The 18002-nt window shown below is 56.4% G+C and overlaps 1 protein-coding gene across 1 annotated transcript; it reads right to left on the reverse strand.

The window, feature by feature from the left end:
* Nucleotides 1–220: 220 nt before the first annotated feature.
* On the reverse strand, nucleotides 221–14881 carry FAM131C (family with sequence similarity 131 member C). Its single transcript, XM_063106933.1, has 7 exons — nucleotides 14805–14881; nucleotides 5834–5949; nucleotides 4810–4845; nucleotides 4427–4520; nucleotides 2244–2426; nucleotides 1879–1989; nucleotides 221–1113 (listed from the first exon to the last, which is right to left on the reverse strand). Exons 1-7 carry the CDS (start codon nucleotides 14824–14826, stop codon nucleotides 830–832), a joined length of 846 nt encoding a protein of 281 aa, XP_062963003.1. The 5' UTR covers nucleotides 14827–14881; the 3' UTR covers nucleotides 221–829.
* Nucleotides 14882–18002: the final 3121 nt, after the last annotated feature.

Raw genomic sequence — 18002 nt, forward strand, 5'->3', positions numbered from 1 at the left:
CCACAGAACCTTGTGCATCCTCCATGGGGCCTCTCCCAGCTGGGTGGCCCCAGGACAACCAGCTGTATGTGTGTTGTGGGGTAGGGTCCTCCCCTAAATTCCTCTTGACTCCCTGCCCAGGGGCCCAAGGTCACGCCTTCCCCAGCAGAGACCAGGACAAGTTCATCCAGGGTGAATCCAGCACTTTAATGTCTTCAGAGAAACTTGAGGGGGTGGGGGAGTAAAAGAGGGGAAGCAGGCTCCCTGGGGTGGGGAGCGGGGGCACAAGGAAGTAGGTTCAGAGAGTGAGGGACAGACAGACACTCCAGAGAGACAGACATCCTCATGAAGAGAGCTGAGGAGCAGCGGATGCTTAGCTACCAGAGGTGGCTGCCCGACCTTTGATGGGGGGCAGTGCACAGAGGGAGTGGCGGAGGGACTGAGCCCAGGGTCAAGGCAGGGTCCCCGGGCCCCACTCCAAGTGGGTCTCCCAGTCCCTTCCATGGTTGTCTGCCTGAGGCCTGTCTGTCAGCTCCCCTGGTGCGGGTGGCCCTGGGTCTGCTGAGGGTCCTTGAGCTCCCTGAGGCACAAGCCCTGCAGGGGAAGTTGCCCACCGGAGCCAAGTACAGAAGGAAGGAGGGGGTTATGGCTCCCACTGCTGGGGCAGGTCCATGGAGGCACAGAGTGGTCCACAAGAAGTGCTGGCTCCCCATCCCCACCACCCCCACTTGTGCCTGCCCCGAGGGGTCAAGAGATGCCCAGCCTGAGACCCTGGGGTCCTGATATGCCTGGGCTGCCCACCAGCTGAGGTCGTGGTGTGAGCAGGTGCTGGCCCCGTGCAGTCCCCACCTCACTTATAGAACACCTCGTCTTCCTCCTCTGAGACAGAGCTGCTATCCACCGAGTGGGGGGAGCCCGGCAGGGGGGCCCCACCCTCGGGCCCTGGGGCCCCCGGTAGCCGCCTCCGAGGCTGCTGTTCCGGGCTGGGGGGCTGTGGGTCAGCCGCTGTGATGGGGGGCTCCTCGGGTGAGGGCCAGACGTCAGGGGAGAGGCCTGGGGAGGAGAAGGCCAGAAGACTTTCATCCTGCGAGGGGCCACTCAGAAGGCCGTCCTGAAGGTAGGTGCTCTCCAGGTCTGGAAAACCAATGGGGTGGGGGGGAAAATGAAGTCCTGGATCCTGCTCCTCGCCCTCTCCCACTGTGTGAGGGACAGCAAGGGGCAGCAGACCTGTCTCCAAATCCCACTGTGTCACTGTCAAGCTGTGTGACCTTGGGTAAGTCACCGAACCTCTCTGAGCCCCCGTTTCCTCCCTGCGGCAATGAGTGGAGTAGTTGGGAGCAGGCTTTGGACCTAGACTGTGCGCTCTGAGAACTGGGACGACCAGTCTCCTCCTGGGCCTCTGTCCCCTCCTGTCCTGGTCAGAGGGAGTTAAGTGAGATAATGCTGATGTAGGCTTCACCCAGGACCCAGGCTCGCTGAAGCCCTCAGTGGTATCTCAGGGTTCTAGAAAGGTGGTTGGCTGTGCCTGGTGGTAAGTTTCAGATCCCAGCACTGATGCCTCTAGCTGTGTCATCTGGGGTGAGTTTCTGAACCTCTCAGTGTCTCAGTTTATTTGTAAAATGGAGACAACAGGACCTACTTCCTAGGGCTGTCATGAGGATTCAGTGAGATACACATGGAAAGCACTTGGCACGGTAGGCGCTCTCCTCTCCTGTATGCCTCTCAGGCCCTCCCTGGCAACGGGCAGGGCAAGGATCACTGGTCCCCCTTACAGATGAAGGAACTAAGGTGGAGGGAAGGAAAGGGCTTGCCCGCGGTCACACTGCATTTGGTGGCAGAGCTGTCATCCAGCCTCAGCTCTGCTCTGCCCACCCCACCCTGGCACTCGCCAGGCTGTACCCTGGAGCTGGACGATGTCCTGCGGGTTGTTCTCGGGGTGCAGCTCCTCATCATCCAGTGAGGACCAGGCGCTCAGAGTGGCCTCTGTGATGGCAAACTGCTCAGCGACCCCTGTGGGTGGACAGTGAGACCCAGCTCAGTGGGGGCACAGCAGAAGGTAAGGGAGGGCTTCAGTGCCAGAACAGGCTGTCACCAGGACAGGAGGGTGGCCACCTCTCTGATCAAGGCTGCCTGCTTAAGGCCCTTCCACCCCATGCCGTAATTTTTCCCTGCCCAGACAATGCCCACATGTGATCCGGGTCCGCTAAGGTCTCGGCTTCACCCCTGCAGAGTTCCAGCCAGTCCCACCGCTGCCCCCCACTGACCTGCAGCAAAGCGGGCCTCGCGCAGCTCGTCTGGGAGGCAGCAGTAGTGCTCGTCCTCGGCTGGGGACAGCTCCCAGCCTGACCGCCGGGCACTCCAGCCCTTCCACTCGATGAGGTGGGCCACGCGGCCACGCGCCATGGCCGTGGGTTTTGTGATGTGGTCCTTGATGCTCTGCACCACCCCTGGGGTATTGAGGGCATTTGGGTGACAGCCCTGACACAAGGCCCAGCTCAGGCTCTACCCCCAAAACCACCAGACCCCATACTTCAGGCCCACGCAATGGCCTGTACCCCACATCCAATGTCCCCTGAGCACTGAATGTGCTGTACCCACCCAATGCCTCACACCCCCTGGTGGCCTGAACCTAACTATTCCCCATGCCCAGATGAAGGCTTGTACCCAATCCTTGCCCCGTGCCCTCCCCAAGCCTGTGGCCCCACTTCACTGAGATGCTCCCTACCCACCCACATGCCCCATTCCCTCCCAAGCTCCTTTGCCCAGTCAAGTTCAGACCCTTCCACCCAAGGAGACCCACCCAGTCCCCCCTAGTCCCATTATCCATTAATTAACACATTCTAAGAGAGCATCTCTGTGCCTGGGTTTGTGCCAACCCAACTGAGGCTGATATGTGGGTGGGTGAAGCAGGCAAGGAAGGCTTCCTGGAAGAGGTGGCCTGGAGTTGGGTTTTGAATGTGGGTTGGGTTTGGACAGATGGAGGCAAGACTGGAGGCTGTTTCAGAGATGAGAAGAGGATGGAGGCATAGAAGAGTCTGGTGTGATGCCAGGACTAACGGGTGAGACACGGGGGAAACACTAGGACTGGGGTGGCAGAAGGGGAGCCGACCAGGAGCAGACCGGGGGCTGAGAGAGCCAGGCGGACAGCTCAGACGTTCTTATGTCGATGGGGGGTCATGGCAGGGTGATGAGCAGGAGAGTGACAGGCTAGACCTACTGTTCAGGAAGAGAATCCTAATGAGGGGATTAGGGGCCAAGGGCAGAGACAGGGGGACCATTAGGGGCCATTGCAGGCACCCAGCAAGAGACAGGGCAAGGGCTGGGCAGATGGAGAGGAGGGGGTGGGGTCCTTGGGAGGAGACCTGCTGGATGAGGAAGGTGATGGAGAGTCATCGGGAATGATTCAGCATCTCCATTAGCCAAGGCTGAGAACACAGATCTGGGAGTGACCAGAGTCCCTGACGTCAGGATGCGAGGAATGGCAATATTTAGGAAAGGTGAAGTATCCACAAAGGAAACTAGAGAGCTCCGAAAATGGGAAAGATGGAGATGAGCAGGGAAGGGAGAACCATGCCCCCAAGGTGGGGTCACTTGGCCATCAGAGAAGGTTTCTGGAGGAGGCGGGGTTTCAAGCGTCCCTTGCAGGGCAGATGGGGTGGAGGGAAGGTGTCTCAGGTGGAGGGAACAGCATGGGCAGATGTGGGGGGAGGACAGCTGGGGGCCTCCTCTGGGTCCCTGGAGCAAAGCTGTGGGCGAGGAGGCAGGCAGGCTGGGAGGGGCCCAGAAGGCTGTGCTGTGGGTGGCCTGCAGCAGAGGCCGTGGTGGTCGCGTGCCCGACCCCCAGCTGCTGCAGGTGTTGCTGCTGCGGGCCGCTGAAGGGAGCTGCCTCACCCGGAGATGCTGGCGGGCTGCAGTGACTGACGGGTGGGGGTGTGAAGTCCAGCCATCCATGCCCGTGGTGCGATCCATGCTCCTGAGCTCCCGTGGGCCGGGCTGAGACACGCTGGACTCTCTCCCCACGTGGCTCTGCTGAGCAATTTCCCCAGCCCCGTCCTGCTCCCTCACCCCTACGGTTTTTCTTGAGAGCCATCTCTCAATGGGTCACTGGCACGACAATTCCCAGCATGGGCTCTCCTGCTAGGGAACACGACCCAAGATGATGTGAGTGGCAGGGTACCACACTGGGCAGACATGGCAAAAATCCAGGCCATTCCCTCAGAGCTTCCTGAGAAGCCAATGATTTAATGCTCTGGAGCAGGAACTAAGTCACTGGTCCCCGCCTGTCCCCCAAGAACTCAGCATGGAGTTTTGCCTTTAGAAAATGTTGAATCCGACAGGGCTGAGATGCTCTCAGCTGCAATTCAGCTTTGCCCTTCCACAGCTACTGTCTGGGGGGGGAGGGGACCCTGCAAACTCCACGGACAGGAGAGGGACAGCTGGGACCTACCCACAAGGGACGAGGTGGCCAGGGCTGCCACATGGTAGTTGCTGGAACAGGATCTGGAGCTGGATAGGTAGCCGTTGGTGGTCTGGAAGCACCTCTGTAGGAAGGGGGAGGCGGGGTGAGCAGGATGGGGCACACTGCCAGCGACGTCCCCCACCATTACCATCTCCCAGCCCCCCAGGTCTTCTGGCAGTGGGCAGGGACAGGGCAGGTGAAGCCAGGGAGGTCCTGCCAACGCCCAGAAGGCCACCCCCGCCCCACTGTTTTCAACAGACCCCCCTCCCCTGAGGCTGGCAGGACTGTGTGCCTAGGCTGGGCCCAGCGGAGGGAGGGATGATGCTGTCACCTGCGGCTGGCTAGACTGGGGGACGGGCGAGTACACTGACCTGCCAAGGATCCCAACAGAAATCCATCTGTTTGTCCTAAAACAAGAGGAGAAAGAGGATCAGGCAGGGCTGGCACACTGTGCCAGCAGATGGCACGGGCACATCCTGGTGCCCTGGCTGGTGGTGCGGGTCAGCCTCCTGGTGCTCCACAAGGTTGGGGTCTGCCCACTCACGGGTGGTGCCCTGGACTCCCCTGGCATGCAGAGAAAGAAGGAGGAGGCAACGGTGGCACTGCAAGGAGAGGCAGCGGGTGCAGGAATAGATCAGACCCGGGTTTGGGTTTGACTCTGCCGCTTCCTAGCTGGGTGTCCTTAGACTAGTGACTTAATATCTCAGAACATCAGTTTCTTTCTCTGTGAGATGCTGACAGTGCCACTGGCCTCATGGGTTGTGGTGAAGCATAAATGACAATGTAGGCAAACCGTCCAGTACAATGCTTAGCATGTGGTGTGGGCTCAGGAAAAAAAGTAATTATATCAACTGGTAGATTCAAGCCACAGACCCTGGGGTGAGGGTGGAAATTACACACCAGGATTTGGGATCCCTAACAAGATCTTCTCAATCCATCTGGACTGAGAATTCCATTCCTTTCACTCTTTTTTTTTTTTTTTCTTGGCAGCTGGCTGGTATGGGGATTTGAACCCTTGGCCTTGGTCTTATGACACTGAGCTCTAGCCAACCGAGCTAATCATTCTTTTTATTCTTGAGAGGTCAGTGCAGGCTGCTAAGGAATCGTGGGCTGGTAGCCGAACATGTTATCTGCAAGGCTCAGTGAATTTGGATGCGAAGACCTTCAAGTTGGACTGTCTTTTCTAAACAAGCCTAGTCCAGTCCCTGGATGCTCAGCCCAATCCAGACCCTCATCCAGCTGCATACCAAGCCTTAGGGGCCCTGATCCCACAGAGAGAAGCTGAGTTTGTTAGGGAAGGAAGGAAACTGGAATGGTTTCCTGTGGAGAGCTATATAGGGGACAGGCCAGGGACCAGGGCACAGGCAGGAGTGGGGATGAGAAGTGACCAGTTACCTTGCCAGTGACGTGGTCTGGAGCAATGGTGGGTGGGCGGCCGGAGGGCAGGTCTGGGTTCAGGGGGTCTGTGCCCTGGGGCGTGGGGCAGTCCTTGTGGGCACTTGTGAACAGATCTGGAAGTAAGAATGACAGAAGGAAATTAGAAAAGCCCAGCCCTCTCCTGCTTTCAATCCACCGGCAAGTCCCACTGGCTCTCTCTCCTACGTCCATCCCTGATTGATCCATATTTATCCATCTCCATTCTCTGGAGATGGATAAATAGACTGTCCAGTACACGTCCCAGCCCTGCCCCTTACTAACTATGGGACCGACCTTGAGCAAGTGACTTCACCTCTCGGAGCCTCCACTTCCCCATCTGTAAAATGGGCCGTTGAAGGATACTGTTCTCTTTCTTCAGGAACTGTCTAGTAGGATCCAAAACTAAGAACAAAGAGGCACTGAGGACCCCGCGTTTTGAAGAAAGCCATTGTTGATGGTGGAGGGTGGAGCAGACACCCTCTCCAAGGTGGCCAGAACAGGCTCGGCGACCCCAGCCATCGGCCACCCATCTGACTCAGACCACCAGTTTCTCTCTGCATGCAAAATGAGGAAGTTTCCAGAGAACTACTTGCAGAAATTTGGGATGCCTCAAAGGAGAGGCCCCAGTTAGATGTCTGCATAACCAGTGAGAGACTGCAGGGCTGTGGCAGGCAGGGGTGGGGTAGGAAGGGGAGCAGCCTGCCCTCCCACCTCCAGGATAGCAAAGATTGTGAGTTTTTCAAGGTCAAGCAGACAATGAGGACAGGGCCATGTTTGGATCTTGCTGGTACCCCCTAAGAGGGCTGCTTGCAGGACAAGGGGACCCCAGCCCCAGCAGGCTGGAGGCTGGACTACTTTAGGAGAAGAGGAGAGTTGGGCAGGGAATGGAAGAAGTCAAGCCAGGTCAGCTCTCCCATGAGAGGGGCTCCACAGTCAGGACCCCCCCCGCCCCCCCCCCAGTACCACCCCAGAGAATCACATGCTAACCCAGGAGACCAGTGGCCCCCATCCCACAGCTCCCACGACTCTCCCACTCCAACCCAGTCACACTGATCACTCTCCTGGGTGTTCCTCGGACACTCCCTGCCTCAGGGCCTTTGCACTGGCTGAGCCCTCACTCCTTGGAACTCTCTCCTCCCAGACAACCCAGGTTCACTCCTTCTCTCCATTCAGGTCTCTGCTTAAATACCACAACTTCGGCGAGGTCTCCCCCAACCCTCTTATTTATCATGATGGCCAACCTCTCTGTCCCCACATCCTGTTTCGGTCTTTATAGCGCCCGCCAGTCCCTCTCCACATTATGCATGTCTGTCTCCTTGTTCATTATCTCTACTAGAATAGGAGCTCTAGAGAGCTGGGACCTCATCTGTTTTGTTCACTGTGACAGCCCCAGCACTGCCATAGGGCCTGGCACATCGTAGGTACTCATTAAACATTTGCTTTAAGAACCAAGGCATGACTATTTGGATGCCTGCCACACAGAGGCCTCAACAGGGAGCTGATGTTAGCCAGGAGAGATGAGAGCTCCAGATAAATAAAGTTTGGCCCTTTTACTCAAATCGCTTGGGCCAGACCCCAGTATATCAGAGGAGAAAGGAACCCCAAGGGGGTAGGGGGTCAGCAGAGTAAAGGGCAGACTGTGGCCCTCAGGTGCAGCCTGCCCTGGCAGGAGTTGGGGAAGGTGAGCATTGAACCAGATGCGATATAAAAGTTTTCATCTGCACCGGACTGGATTTAGTGTGCAGAAGAGACGAGAGAGTTCTAGGATCTTCCCAAAGGATGTTAATGGGTGGGCAAGTCAGGGAGGTTGAAGCAGCCTGCCTGAGGCAGGGATCGGAGGAAAGGAAAGCAGGTGATGATTAACCGCTCCCTTCCCTCCCCCGCCGCAATGACCCAAGTATAAGGAGGAACAAGCGAGGACAGTATGCGATCGTGTGGGCTGAGCCTGCACACCACAGTGCTCAACACACCTTGCTTTTGATCCTGAATCCTGGCTGTGTGACTCTGAGCTAGTCTTGTCCCTCTCTAGGCTTCAGTCTTCATCTCTACAAAGGCCATGTTGTCTACGCCCCTCAAAGGCAGCGTTCAAAAGGGGCACATCCTTCAGTGGGTCACGCAAGCCATTTACTAGATCATATTTTTAAAAATGAAATAAAATGAAAGAGAATAGAAAAATGAAAGAGAATGGAAACGATCAGAGCCCACTGAAGAGTCGGGTTAAGTACTGTTCCATGAAGTTTCTGTTTAAATTACATAGACACACCTGTACATGCACACGTGTGCACAGGCACACACATATATGGTAAGAGTTTTCTATGTGTGTGTACTGGGTCATGATGCAAAATATGTTTATTCCTATGGGTCCAGTCAAAAAAGTTTGAAAGTCACCCACTCATAAGGTTCTAGAAATCCTGCATATCATGCACAAGCTGGGGCCCGCCATGGTGCAGTCAGGGTGGCTCTGGCTACAGGGTGCTCCTGGAAACTTTGAGAGGTGCTGGGATATTTCTAGGGCCCCTGGCTGCAGACCAGGGAGTGAGGTTGATGAGAGGGAGCTGAGTCCAGAGGAGACTGGTAGGTGATGTCAAAGCCCAGAGGAGACGTGACTTGAAGAATGTCACTCTTTGAGGTGGTGGTGGGCTTGGAGGACTCCCAGCCCCCAGCTCCTCCCCAGCCTGCCTGCCTGCCCCCACTCTTTGCCTGTCCCTGCCAAATCCACCTTCTGCCCCTGAGGACTTTAGCCCCGTGATGTCACAGGCGGGTTGCCATGGAGACATCAGGTAATGAACCAGCCCAGGGTGAAATCACAGGCTGCTCTTTGCTCGGCTGGGACCAGCGGCCACATCACCATGGGCAACTGGAAAAACACTGACTTTCATGTGGGGTGGGGGCTGGGAGGCAGCGCCAAGGGACCACTAGCCCCGCTCCTGTGCCCACCCCCTCTCCCAAGGGCGCTATGGGGGCACCTCCTTTCCTTCCTAGTCCACACCCTACTCCTCTGTCCTCAAGGTTTGAGGCCCCCCTTTCAGACCTACTCCTTCCCCGCCCTCCCCTGATTTCCATGGCAACCTTGAGGGGACCGTCTTTATCCTTCAAGGAGAGGGGTGTCATCCAGATGTCCCCTCCACTCCTCTGCCTTCAACCAGAGCTTTTGCTCTGCTTAGCAAGGATGCTCCCTGCCTTCCTACACTAGCTCCTCTTCAATCTGCTTTAGAGTCTAGCCACCCAGACAGTTCCTCCTGAGCTCTAACCTGAGCCCCACTTGCTGCAGAGCTCCCATACCAGTCTTCTCTGCTTGTGGCCTTGGTGAGTCTGCAACACAACCTCTCAACCTCTTCTTACCTGCTTTAGAGCATCCAGCTCCTTTAGCTGTTCTTTGGGCTCCATGACCCAGCCCTTTAGTCACCATGGTTGCCATCTCTCCCCACGGCGTCACCCAGGCTCCACACCCCAGGAGGGCAGAGAGTGCCCATGTTTAACCCTGCTCTTTCCCAGCAGCCCAAAGAGAGTAAACCTCTTGAAACCACACAGTAACTGAACGGCCACCTGGGTCCAAAGCCCTTCGTGATGTCCCTTCCCTGGCCAGCCAGGGCTCCTGTTTTAAGCTTTTCAGGGACCCTGTGGCCAAGTGCATGCTGTGGTCCCTCCAGCCCACCACTGTCTGGGTGTGTGCTGCCCAGCTATGATGTGCCACCCTCTGTCCTTGGTTCTGAAGAGAATGCAGTGGCCAAGGCGTTCTTCTCACAATCCTTGCCTGGGTTTAAATCCCAACTTCTCACTGCCATCTCCTGAGCTGTGGGCATGTGACTTAACCCCTGTGAACCTCAGGTTTTCATCTGTAAAATGGGAATACTAGTCCAGAAAGAGTTGCAGTGAGGACGAGGCACCTGCCACTCAAGTGCTCCATAATGGCAGTTCCTCTTTCTGGACAATGGGACAGATGTGGTCAGCCACTCCTCTGGTCCTGTCTCCAGGACTACAGCTTGGCCTGGGTGCTCTACAGGGAGAGGCCATCAGGAGGAGGCCACAGGAGCAGGCCACAGAGCTTGGCAGAGGCCATGTCTAGAGTGAACTAAGTGTCCCTTGCTCCCCAGGACATTTGTTTACAAGTCACTTGGGGCATGACAGTGGCTTCATCAGTGGGTTGGTGTAGCTCAGAGCTGCCCAAGGGGTCCCTTTCCATCCCCAATCAAGGATGGAGAGAGACAACAGGCTCCTCTCCAGGACTTACGCACCCCCCAGCTGCTTTCCACTTTCTGCTGTCCTGTGGCCCAGACTCTTTGAGCACCTTATCTAGCTTCACCTCCTCCAGGCAGCCTTCCCAGATTGGCCTCCACTGCATCAGTTGACTCCCTCACCAGAGGTACTAATGGGCAAAGTCTGGCCTGCAGTGATTTGCTGCCACTTTTCATGGAACACCTACTATGTGCTGGGTACTGTCTCTGGCCTTTTCACTCATCATCTCTCATTTAACCCTCACAACAGCCCTGCAAAGTATTATTATACCCTCTTGACAGAAGTGAAACTGAGGCTCAGAGAGGAGAAATCACTTATGCAAGATCACCAGCCAGTAAGTGACAGAGATGGGGTTCAAGCCCAGGCTAGTTTGCAACTCCAAAGCATGTGCTCCATCCACAAACCAGTGCTGATCTCTGGAGATGGTCCTCAGGTCATTTTTCCAAGTGTGTATGTGTGTCCTGCCTCCTTCATTAGACTACTCCAAGGGCAAGGCTGCACCTCTCTCAGCAGATTGTAGGCTCCTAAAGGGCAAGGTCCCATCTACCCTTTCCTCATTCTCCCCACAGTGCTCAGTATAGGACGGCTCACTGGCAATGCTAGGACCAAGGCAAGACAAGACATGGTACAGTGGGTGGCTCTGGTTGGCCCCCTTAGAGCTTGTGCCTTCTCCCAGACATCACCAGATGTGTGACCTTCCAGAAGAAAACCCTCAGTCTCCAATTTCTGCTCTCACAACCTGCCAGTGCCCAGGGCATTGGAGACCCTCAGGTGGCACCAGGAGGGAGCAAGCAGCACCACGGGCATGGGGTGGGCACTGAGACCCTGGAACTGGAGAGAAGGGGGCAGATACTAACTTCCCCTCTGTTCCGTACAGACTGTCATGGTGGTGGTGGCAGAGCCCTGACCACATATGAACCATTTGAGTTATTCCAGGAAGTTGTATTTCGAAGCATAGGCTACATGCTCAGTACCTCTCTCTATGTGGGGACGTGAGAAAACCACAGGCAGGGGTTCTGCACTCAGCTCTGGGGTCACACAGACTTGGATCTGAGTCCTGCCTCTCCATGCCCTGGCTGTGTGACCTGAGGTATGTCTCTTTCCGTCTCTGAGCCCCATGCCCCCTCTCACGGGGATAAATGAGAGCTAACTAGGTCAGGAGAGCAAAGGCTCAGGCCAGCACAGGATGAGCATCCAACAGAGTGGCTTAAAAATAGATAACGAGCACAAAGTAGTTCCTGGAAACAGCGGTTCTGGCCTTCATCTGGTCCCAATCGCTTTCTCAATGTCTGTGGTACCTCAAATGCCTGTCACCTGCTTCTTCTCCCAGGAGGCAGGATGAGGCTCAAAGCCTCTACAGCGTCTCCTTTCCCAGCCAAGGTCTGGATTGACAATCCGCACAGACAGGGAGTGATAAAAGTTTAAAATGAGAGTAATGGCTAATACTTATGAGCTCTTACTACGTGTCGGGTACTGGTCTGAGTGCTCTACACGAATTAAGTTATTAATTCCCCAGCAACCCTGTGACTTTGATCCTCTTATTCCCATTTGAGAGGTGAGAACACTGAGGTACGCGTGCAAGGCTAAGGGACTTGCTGAGGTCACAGGGCTAGTGAACGATGAAGGAAGGATTTGAACCCAGGCTGGCTGCAGCTCCAGAGCCTACACTCCTTACGTCTCAGCCTGGCATGTAGAAGCTAACTGCTGCCCATGCTCAGATTGGGGGGCTCTCCCAGGTGTGGTCTGGACCGGGGGTTTGGGTTTGGCTGGCAGCAGCCAAACCAGCTGGGTGTAGGCTCCGGGCTTGGTGTTGGCATCAGCGTGAAGCTCACAATCCCCAACCTCGGCTTCAGGCTGCGTGCTTGGCCCAGGGCAGCACTTGGCACACTGGCTGTTATTCGCTATTGGTGCAGGTGTGGAACCAGATGGGGGGCTCGGGTGCCTGGCAGCCTGCAGCTTGAGGTGAGCACGACAAGTGCAGGCAGCAGGGCTGAGGACTAGCTGTGTGGTGCAGACTGAGGACTAAGGCTCTGGAGTCAGTGTGCCAGGGTTTAAATCCTGGCCTTGCTGTTTCCTAGCTAGGTGGCCCTGGGCAAGTCACTCCACTGCCCCCTACCTCAGTTTCCCCATTTGCAAAATGGGGACCATGATAGTATATAACCCAAATTAGCGTTTTGTGCCTAAAACTTTCAGGCTAATACCTGGTAAACTGTAAGCAGTCAGAGAGTATCGGTGACAATTCGAGGGGTGGGTGGCCTCCACTCAGTGGTTCAACCACCCAGTTTCTGGGACAATGGTTGTCTTCTGCCCACCTAGTTCCCCATACCACCTTTTACCTCTGTCTGACTTTCCTGAATGCATGTTGAGACTAGAGGTGGCCCCATCCTCTCAGGAAGGGGAAAGGTTGTAATACACACCTAGATTTGGGGGTGGCACTTAAGCTGCAGAAGGAAAGGTGGAGAGAGCATGTCCTGGCGAGTGTGCCACTGAGAAAACACCCACATCCCCAACATCGGGAGCTGGTCCCACCCAGAGTCTTCCCAGAGCCTTCGGGATGTCTAGAGACAGACACTGAGAGCCTGTCACTCATTAGACACTGTCACTGCTAAAGAATCTTCAACACTCTCCACTCTTAAAACTACCTTCTCTTCTTGCTAGGCTGTAGGCCTCATGACAGCAGAAGCTGTGCTGGGTTTGTCACTGCTGGATGCAAAAAGTTCACAGAAAGATTCATATTATTTTTTAATTCTATTTTTCCATGAACTTTTTGAAGTACCCTCATACAATGAAAAATTCAGTTTCTCAGTCTCACTAGTCACATTTCTTTTTCTTTTTTTTTTAAAGATGACTGGTAAGGGGATCTTAACCCTTGACTTGGTGTTGTCAGCACCACGCTCTCCCAAGTGAGCTAACCCGCCATCCCTATATGGGATCCGAACCCGTGGCCTTGGTGTTATCAGCACCGCACTCTCCCGAGTGAGCCACGGGCCAGCCCCACTAGTCACATTTCAATAGCTACATTTGGCTAGTGGCTACTCCATTTGACAGTGCAGATATAGAACATTCCCATCATTGCAGAAAGATCTGTTGGGCAGTGCTGGTCACAGGTGACTTGAGAGTTCTGTTTCAGAAGCTTCTGGAGGAGAAATATATTTGCAGAAGGTTCAGAAGGAAGTGTCACTCATTAGACACTGTCACTGCTAAAGAAATCTTCAACACTCTCCACTCTTAAAACTACCTTCTCTTGCTAGGCTGTAGGCCTCATGACAGAAGGTGCTGTGCTGGGTTTGTCACTGCTGGATGCCCAGTGTGTACACGGTGCCTGGCACACAGTAGGCATCATGTTAATGTCAGCTTAATGAATGGGTAAGTGAAGGAGCCTCACATGGCTGGACCCTGTTCCTTCCCCTCCCCCACACATGATCCCACTCCTGACACCTTCTACAGACATCCTGAGCACTTACATCCTGCTCCACATGAACTCCTGAGAAGAGCCCCTTAGGGTCCAAAGGATGAGAGGAGGGGTGTCATGCTCCTTCCTCAACGAGGAAGAACAAGGTCCCCTTCAGGGCCTTCCCAGCCCCTCCCCAAGGCCAGTTCATCCCTCTACACATGAGTAAGCTATTGGGGGTACTGGGTGGGATGGTGGCCCCCCAAGACCCTGTGGTTTGGGGTCAGTGGGTTTAGCCTTGGCCTACAGAGCCTGAGCCAAGGCCAAAGTCACCCTCACCCCCAGCCCCACTCCCTGGCTACACTGTGGGGTGAAGAGGCAGAGGTGGGAGAATGGCCCAGCCCAACCCCTTTTCTAAAATGTTGCTCAAAGGGCAACATTTGCGTTCCCCTTACCGGTCACAAAAAGACAAAAAATATATATATAAATAAAAATAAATAAATAAATAAAATAAAATGAAATAAAACCAAATATTGCTCAGCAGCCAGCTGGAAAACTGGTGGCCAGGAGGGCTCTAAAGACCAACCTGCCCATCTTCCGGCCCCTGTGCAAGACTCTGTCCCCCCACTCACAGACAGAAGAGGCCCAGTCCTGCCCTGGGTCCCCAGCCAAGGGTAGGTCAGCTCCCCAGGTACCACCTAGGTGACAGCAGAAGGTGCAGATCAGAGACAAAGGCCCAGGGGTTACTGGGAACATCAGCTGTCCTCTGTCCCTTCCTGTCCCCTGACCAAGTGTGGGGGTAGGGATAAGGGTGGGGGAAGAGGAAGGTTCTTTATAACCTGTTCACCATTAACCCCTTCCTGCCAGTGGGGTTCAGCGATCCTGAAGACAGGGGCATGGGGGGGGGGTTTGGGATGGGCTACAAGGCTTATGTCTTGGGGGTGGGGTGGGGTGGGGTGGGGTGGCAGGGAGGGTCTGCTTGTTTTCCTGGTGCCCCTGCAGTCCCTCCAGAGAAGCAGGAAGAACCAAAAGCTTCCCTCCCCTCCCAGGCACCCCGCAGGGGGTGTGGCTGTCGGTAAGGAAGAGTGGCACGGGGGCCCTGCTTCGTGCCACCTGCCGGGGCGCGCAGAGGGCAGGGAATGCACTGACCTCCGCGCTGCGCTCCCATCCCTCCCAAGCCCTGTCCCCCTGTGGCACCGTGTCCCCTGGGCTGATCCGTGAAGAGCGGCTCGTGCTCCCCCCCACCCCCCAGTTCTCTTCAAGCGGCCGAGGGGACGCGCGCGGGTCCCGGGTCCCCGACACCCCCCGGCCGCAGCCCCTCACCTCGCGACACGCAGGAGCCCATCACGGGGCCGCGGGGCCGGGCCGCTGCGCCTCGGGTGCGCGGGGCCGCCGGGCGCTCATGTCACCGCGGGCTGGGGCCGCCGGGCTCATGTCTCCGCTCCCGCCCGGGGCCCGCCCGCCACCGCCGCCGCCGCCACGCCTGCCGCTGCCAGGCGGGGGCGACAGCGAGGGGACACCCCGCCCCAGGCCCCAGGCTCCGCCCCCGGCCGGCACACCTGTTGCCGCAGCCCTGGGAGGGCGTAGGGAGGGGGACGCTGGCCTCAGGCCTCTAGCACCGCTTGGTGACCGGGGCTGAAGGTCAGGGACAGGGACGGAGGGGGGGGAGATCTCTGGCATCTGGGCACAAAGTAAATGACATTAATTTAACAGCAGCAGCAGCAAGGACGACGACGACCAAGCACGGAGGTGCTCCTGATAACAAGAATTCCATTGTGTCCATTTTGCGGAGGAAGAAACTGAGGCTCACGGAAGTCAGATGCCTTGCCCCGGGGCCCCGACCCGTGGGGGTCAGCGACTTCGACCGCCAGCTCCTCATTTAGGGGTGCAGAGGGCAGGGGTAGTGCACTAGCGGCCTCACCCCCGGACAGGGGGTCTCCAGCGGTGGCTGCCTCTCAGCACTTATCTAAGCAGGGTAAACTGAGGCACAGGTCATTTCCTCAACCCTGGGGGCCTCTCTCACGGAGCAGCGTTGGCCCATTCACACAGTCACTCACACACGCACACACACACACACCAGCCCCTGGGGAGGGTGACTGGAGGTCCCTCAGTGTCGGAGGCCCTCACTTCCGCAGATCCATCCTTACACCTACCTGTGCAGCAGGTGGGACAGGTGTCCTTGTACCTGTTTTCTAGGTGAGGCAGCCAGGATCACTGTGATGGCCCTGCAGGGTCTTGAAGGAGGAGGAAGGCCTGAGGCAGGGGCCTGGAGTGGAGCAGAAGGCCTCTTGCAGGGCAGGGTCCTGGGCATTCGGGCCAGGCCAGGGGTGGAGGTGGGGGTGACCTCTCTTTTTCTCTAGGCTGGGTGCCCCTGTCGGGTAGCATCCGGGTGGAGAGTGCTTCCCTGGCTGGCCCTGGTGGCAGCAGACCTGGGGCAGGGTGGGGAGGGCTTGGCTCCCACAAGCCGTGTGGCCTTGGGCAAGTTGCTTCACCTCCCTGCACCTCGGTTTTTTCATCTGTTAAGTGGGGGTAAAAATTGCACCTCCTGGGATTGCTGTGAGGTCTCATGAAATAATATATGCCAAACGTCAGGCACACAGTAGGACCGAAAGTAAGTAACAGTGACGGCAAACACAAGCATGAGGCATTATCACCTCACACAGCTGCCTTCACCCTCGGGGAGCCTGAAGAATCTCTGTTCAGTGGATATGTATGAAGCGCCTACTATGTGTTCCTGTGAACAGGACAACGTGCCAGTCCTCGAGTCAGTGCTATATTCAGTCACAGGTGCTCAGAGCCCCCATGCTTCCCCTTCCAAGTCTGGCCTTGGAGAGAGTGGCTCTGATGGGACAGTCTGTTGTCACCAAGAGTGCCTGGTGCCTCGCTCAGTGCCAGGTGTGTGCCTGCCCTTGTGTGGAGAAGGGAAGACAGGTCTGCCTGTGGCCAGGCTCTGGGGTCCCAACCTGTGTGCTTCAGGGTTGAGAAAGCAGAGGTGTCCTATCTCTTCTTCCTGTCGTGGTGTGACTGGATCTGGCTTGGAGGGAGGGCTCTGACTCACTGTGACGCAGAATGCTCGGTCACCTGCTGCTGATGCTTCTAGCTGGCAGCTTGACAGCTCTGGGGGCAGAGGGGACAGAGAGGGGGATCCCTGCGGAGTGGATGGGGCAGCTCACAGGGGAGAGGAAGCCTGGGGACATTGTGCCCCCTTCACCTTAAGACATGACAGGACGACGAGGCTGTGCAGTGGCCCCACCCAGGGTCCCTTGCTCATCAACTGAGATATGGCTGGAGCTGGGTGGGGTGGTTCTGGCTAGCCCAGCCTCTGGCGTTCATGCCGGTCAGTTCCATGCTGACTCAGTCCTCTTGTTGTACAGATTAGAGCTCAGAGAGGGGTAGGGGCTTGCCCAAGGTGACACAGCAAATCGATGGCAGAGTGGGGACTAGAACCTGGGTCTCCTGCCTGTCAACCCAGCCCTGGCACCAGCCTGAGACTGGGCCATGCGGGGGACAGGCAGTTCCCCCTTGCATGTCCACATTCACCTTTCCAGTCCTTGGAATGCTGCTGAAGCGGACGATGTCCAGACAGCTCCAAAATGTGTGGTTGTCCTGCCCCAGGGCAGGCTGTCCTTTCCCAGATCACCCCACAGCCCATCCGCCCTGTGACCTTCCACTGCCCACCCCCAATGCCCTCCTTGCCATGCCCCCTCAGGGGAGAGGGGCAGCGGAGAGAGTGCCCATGTCATGCCCTTCATACCTCGCATCCCATTCTCCTGTCCTGATTTTGGGGATCCAGGCAGAACCCCAACTCCTGAGGCCTGCCACACTGGCTCCTATTCATCAGTGGACATTCCCCAGCCCTCAGTGTCCGGCCCTGGTCTGGGCGCTGGGGCACGGAGAAGAGATGCTGCAGGGTTTCATCAGAGAAAGATTAATCAACCAGAGCCATTGCAGCGATGAATCAGACCAGTCCCTGCCCAGGCGGTCCCGGGGGCAGGGCTGGGACACTGCAGGAGATCCAGGTGCATAAATAACTCAGGGTCAGGGTAGACAGTGCAGCATCTCTATGCCAGCCAAGGATGTGAGAGGAGAGTTACTTCTGCCGAGAGCCATGGGGATGGCCTCAGGGTCACCCTGGAACTGAGTTTCAAAGGTTGAGTGGGAGGTTGGCAGGCAGAGATGGCAGGTGGCTCTCTGAGGTTTGGAGGCAGGGATGTTTGGGGGCACACGGGGACTGACATATATGACATCTGGGGGACCAGTAGGAGAGGGTGGGGCTTTGGACGGGGGGGGTACCCTTCCCCAGCCCTGAAACATCTCCTCAGGAAAGGCAGAGCTGATAAGCAGAAATAACAGAATTGGAAACTAGACAGAGCTGGGTTTGAATCCCGTGCCCAGGACAGTACGTAGTAGATGCTCAGTACACAAGTTCTGCTTTATCTGAGGTTTCACTTTCCATGGTTTCAGTTACCCACAGTCAACCATGGATCGAAAATATCAAATGGAAAATTCCAGAAATAATTT

Source organism: Cynocephalus volans, chromosome 8 (assembly GCF_027409185.1).
Source record: "Cynocephalus volans isolate mCynVol1 chromosome 8, mCynVol1.pri, whole genome shotgun sequence".
In the NCBI taxonomy this organism is placed as follows: Eukaryota; Metazoa; Chordata; class Mammalia; order Dermoptera; family Cynocephalidae; genus Cynocephalus; species Cynocephalus volans.

What these genes read in the sequence shown, in the direction of transcription:
- FAM131C (XM_063106933.1), bottom strand. Translation starts at nt 14,826, where the DNA reads ATGGGCTCCTGCGTGTCGCGAG. An exon ending in GGGCTCCTGCGTGTCGCGAG is followed by an intron (nt 5,950 to 14,804) that starts GTGAGGGGCTGC and finishes TCTTACTTCCAG; the next exon opens with ATCTGTTCACAAGTGCCCAC. An exon ending in CGAGGCCCGCTTTGCTGCAG is followed by an intron (nt 1,990 to 2,243) that starts GTCAGTGGGGGG and finishes GTCCACCCACAG; the next exon opens with GGGTCGCTGAGCAGTTTGCC.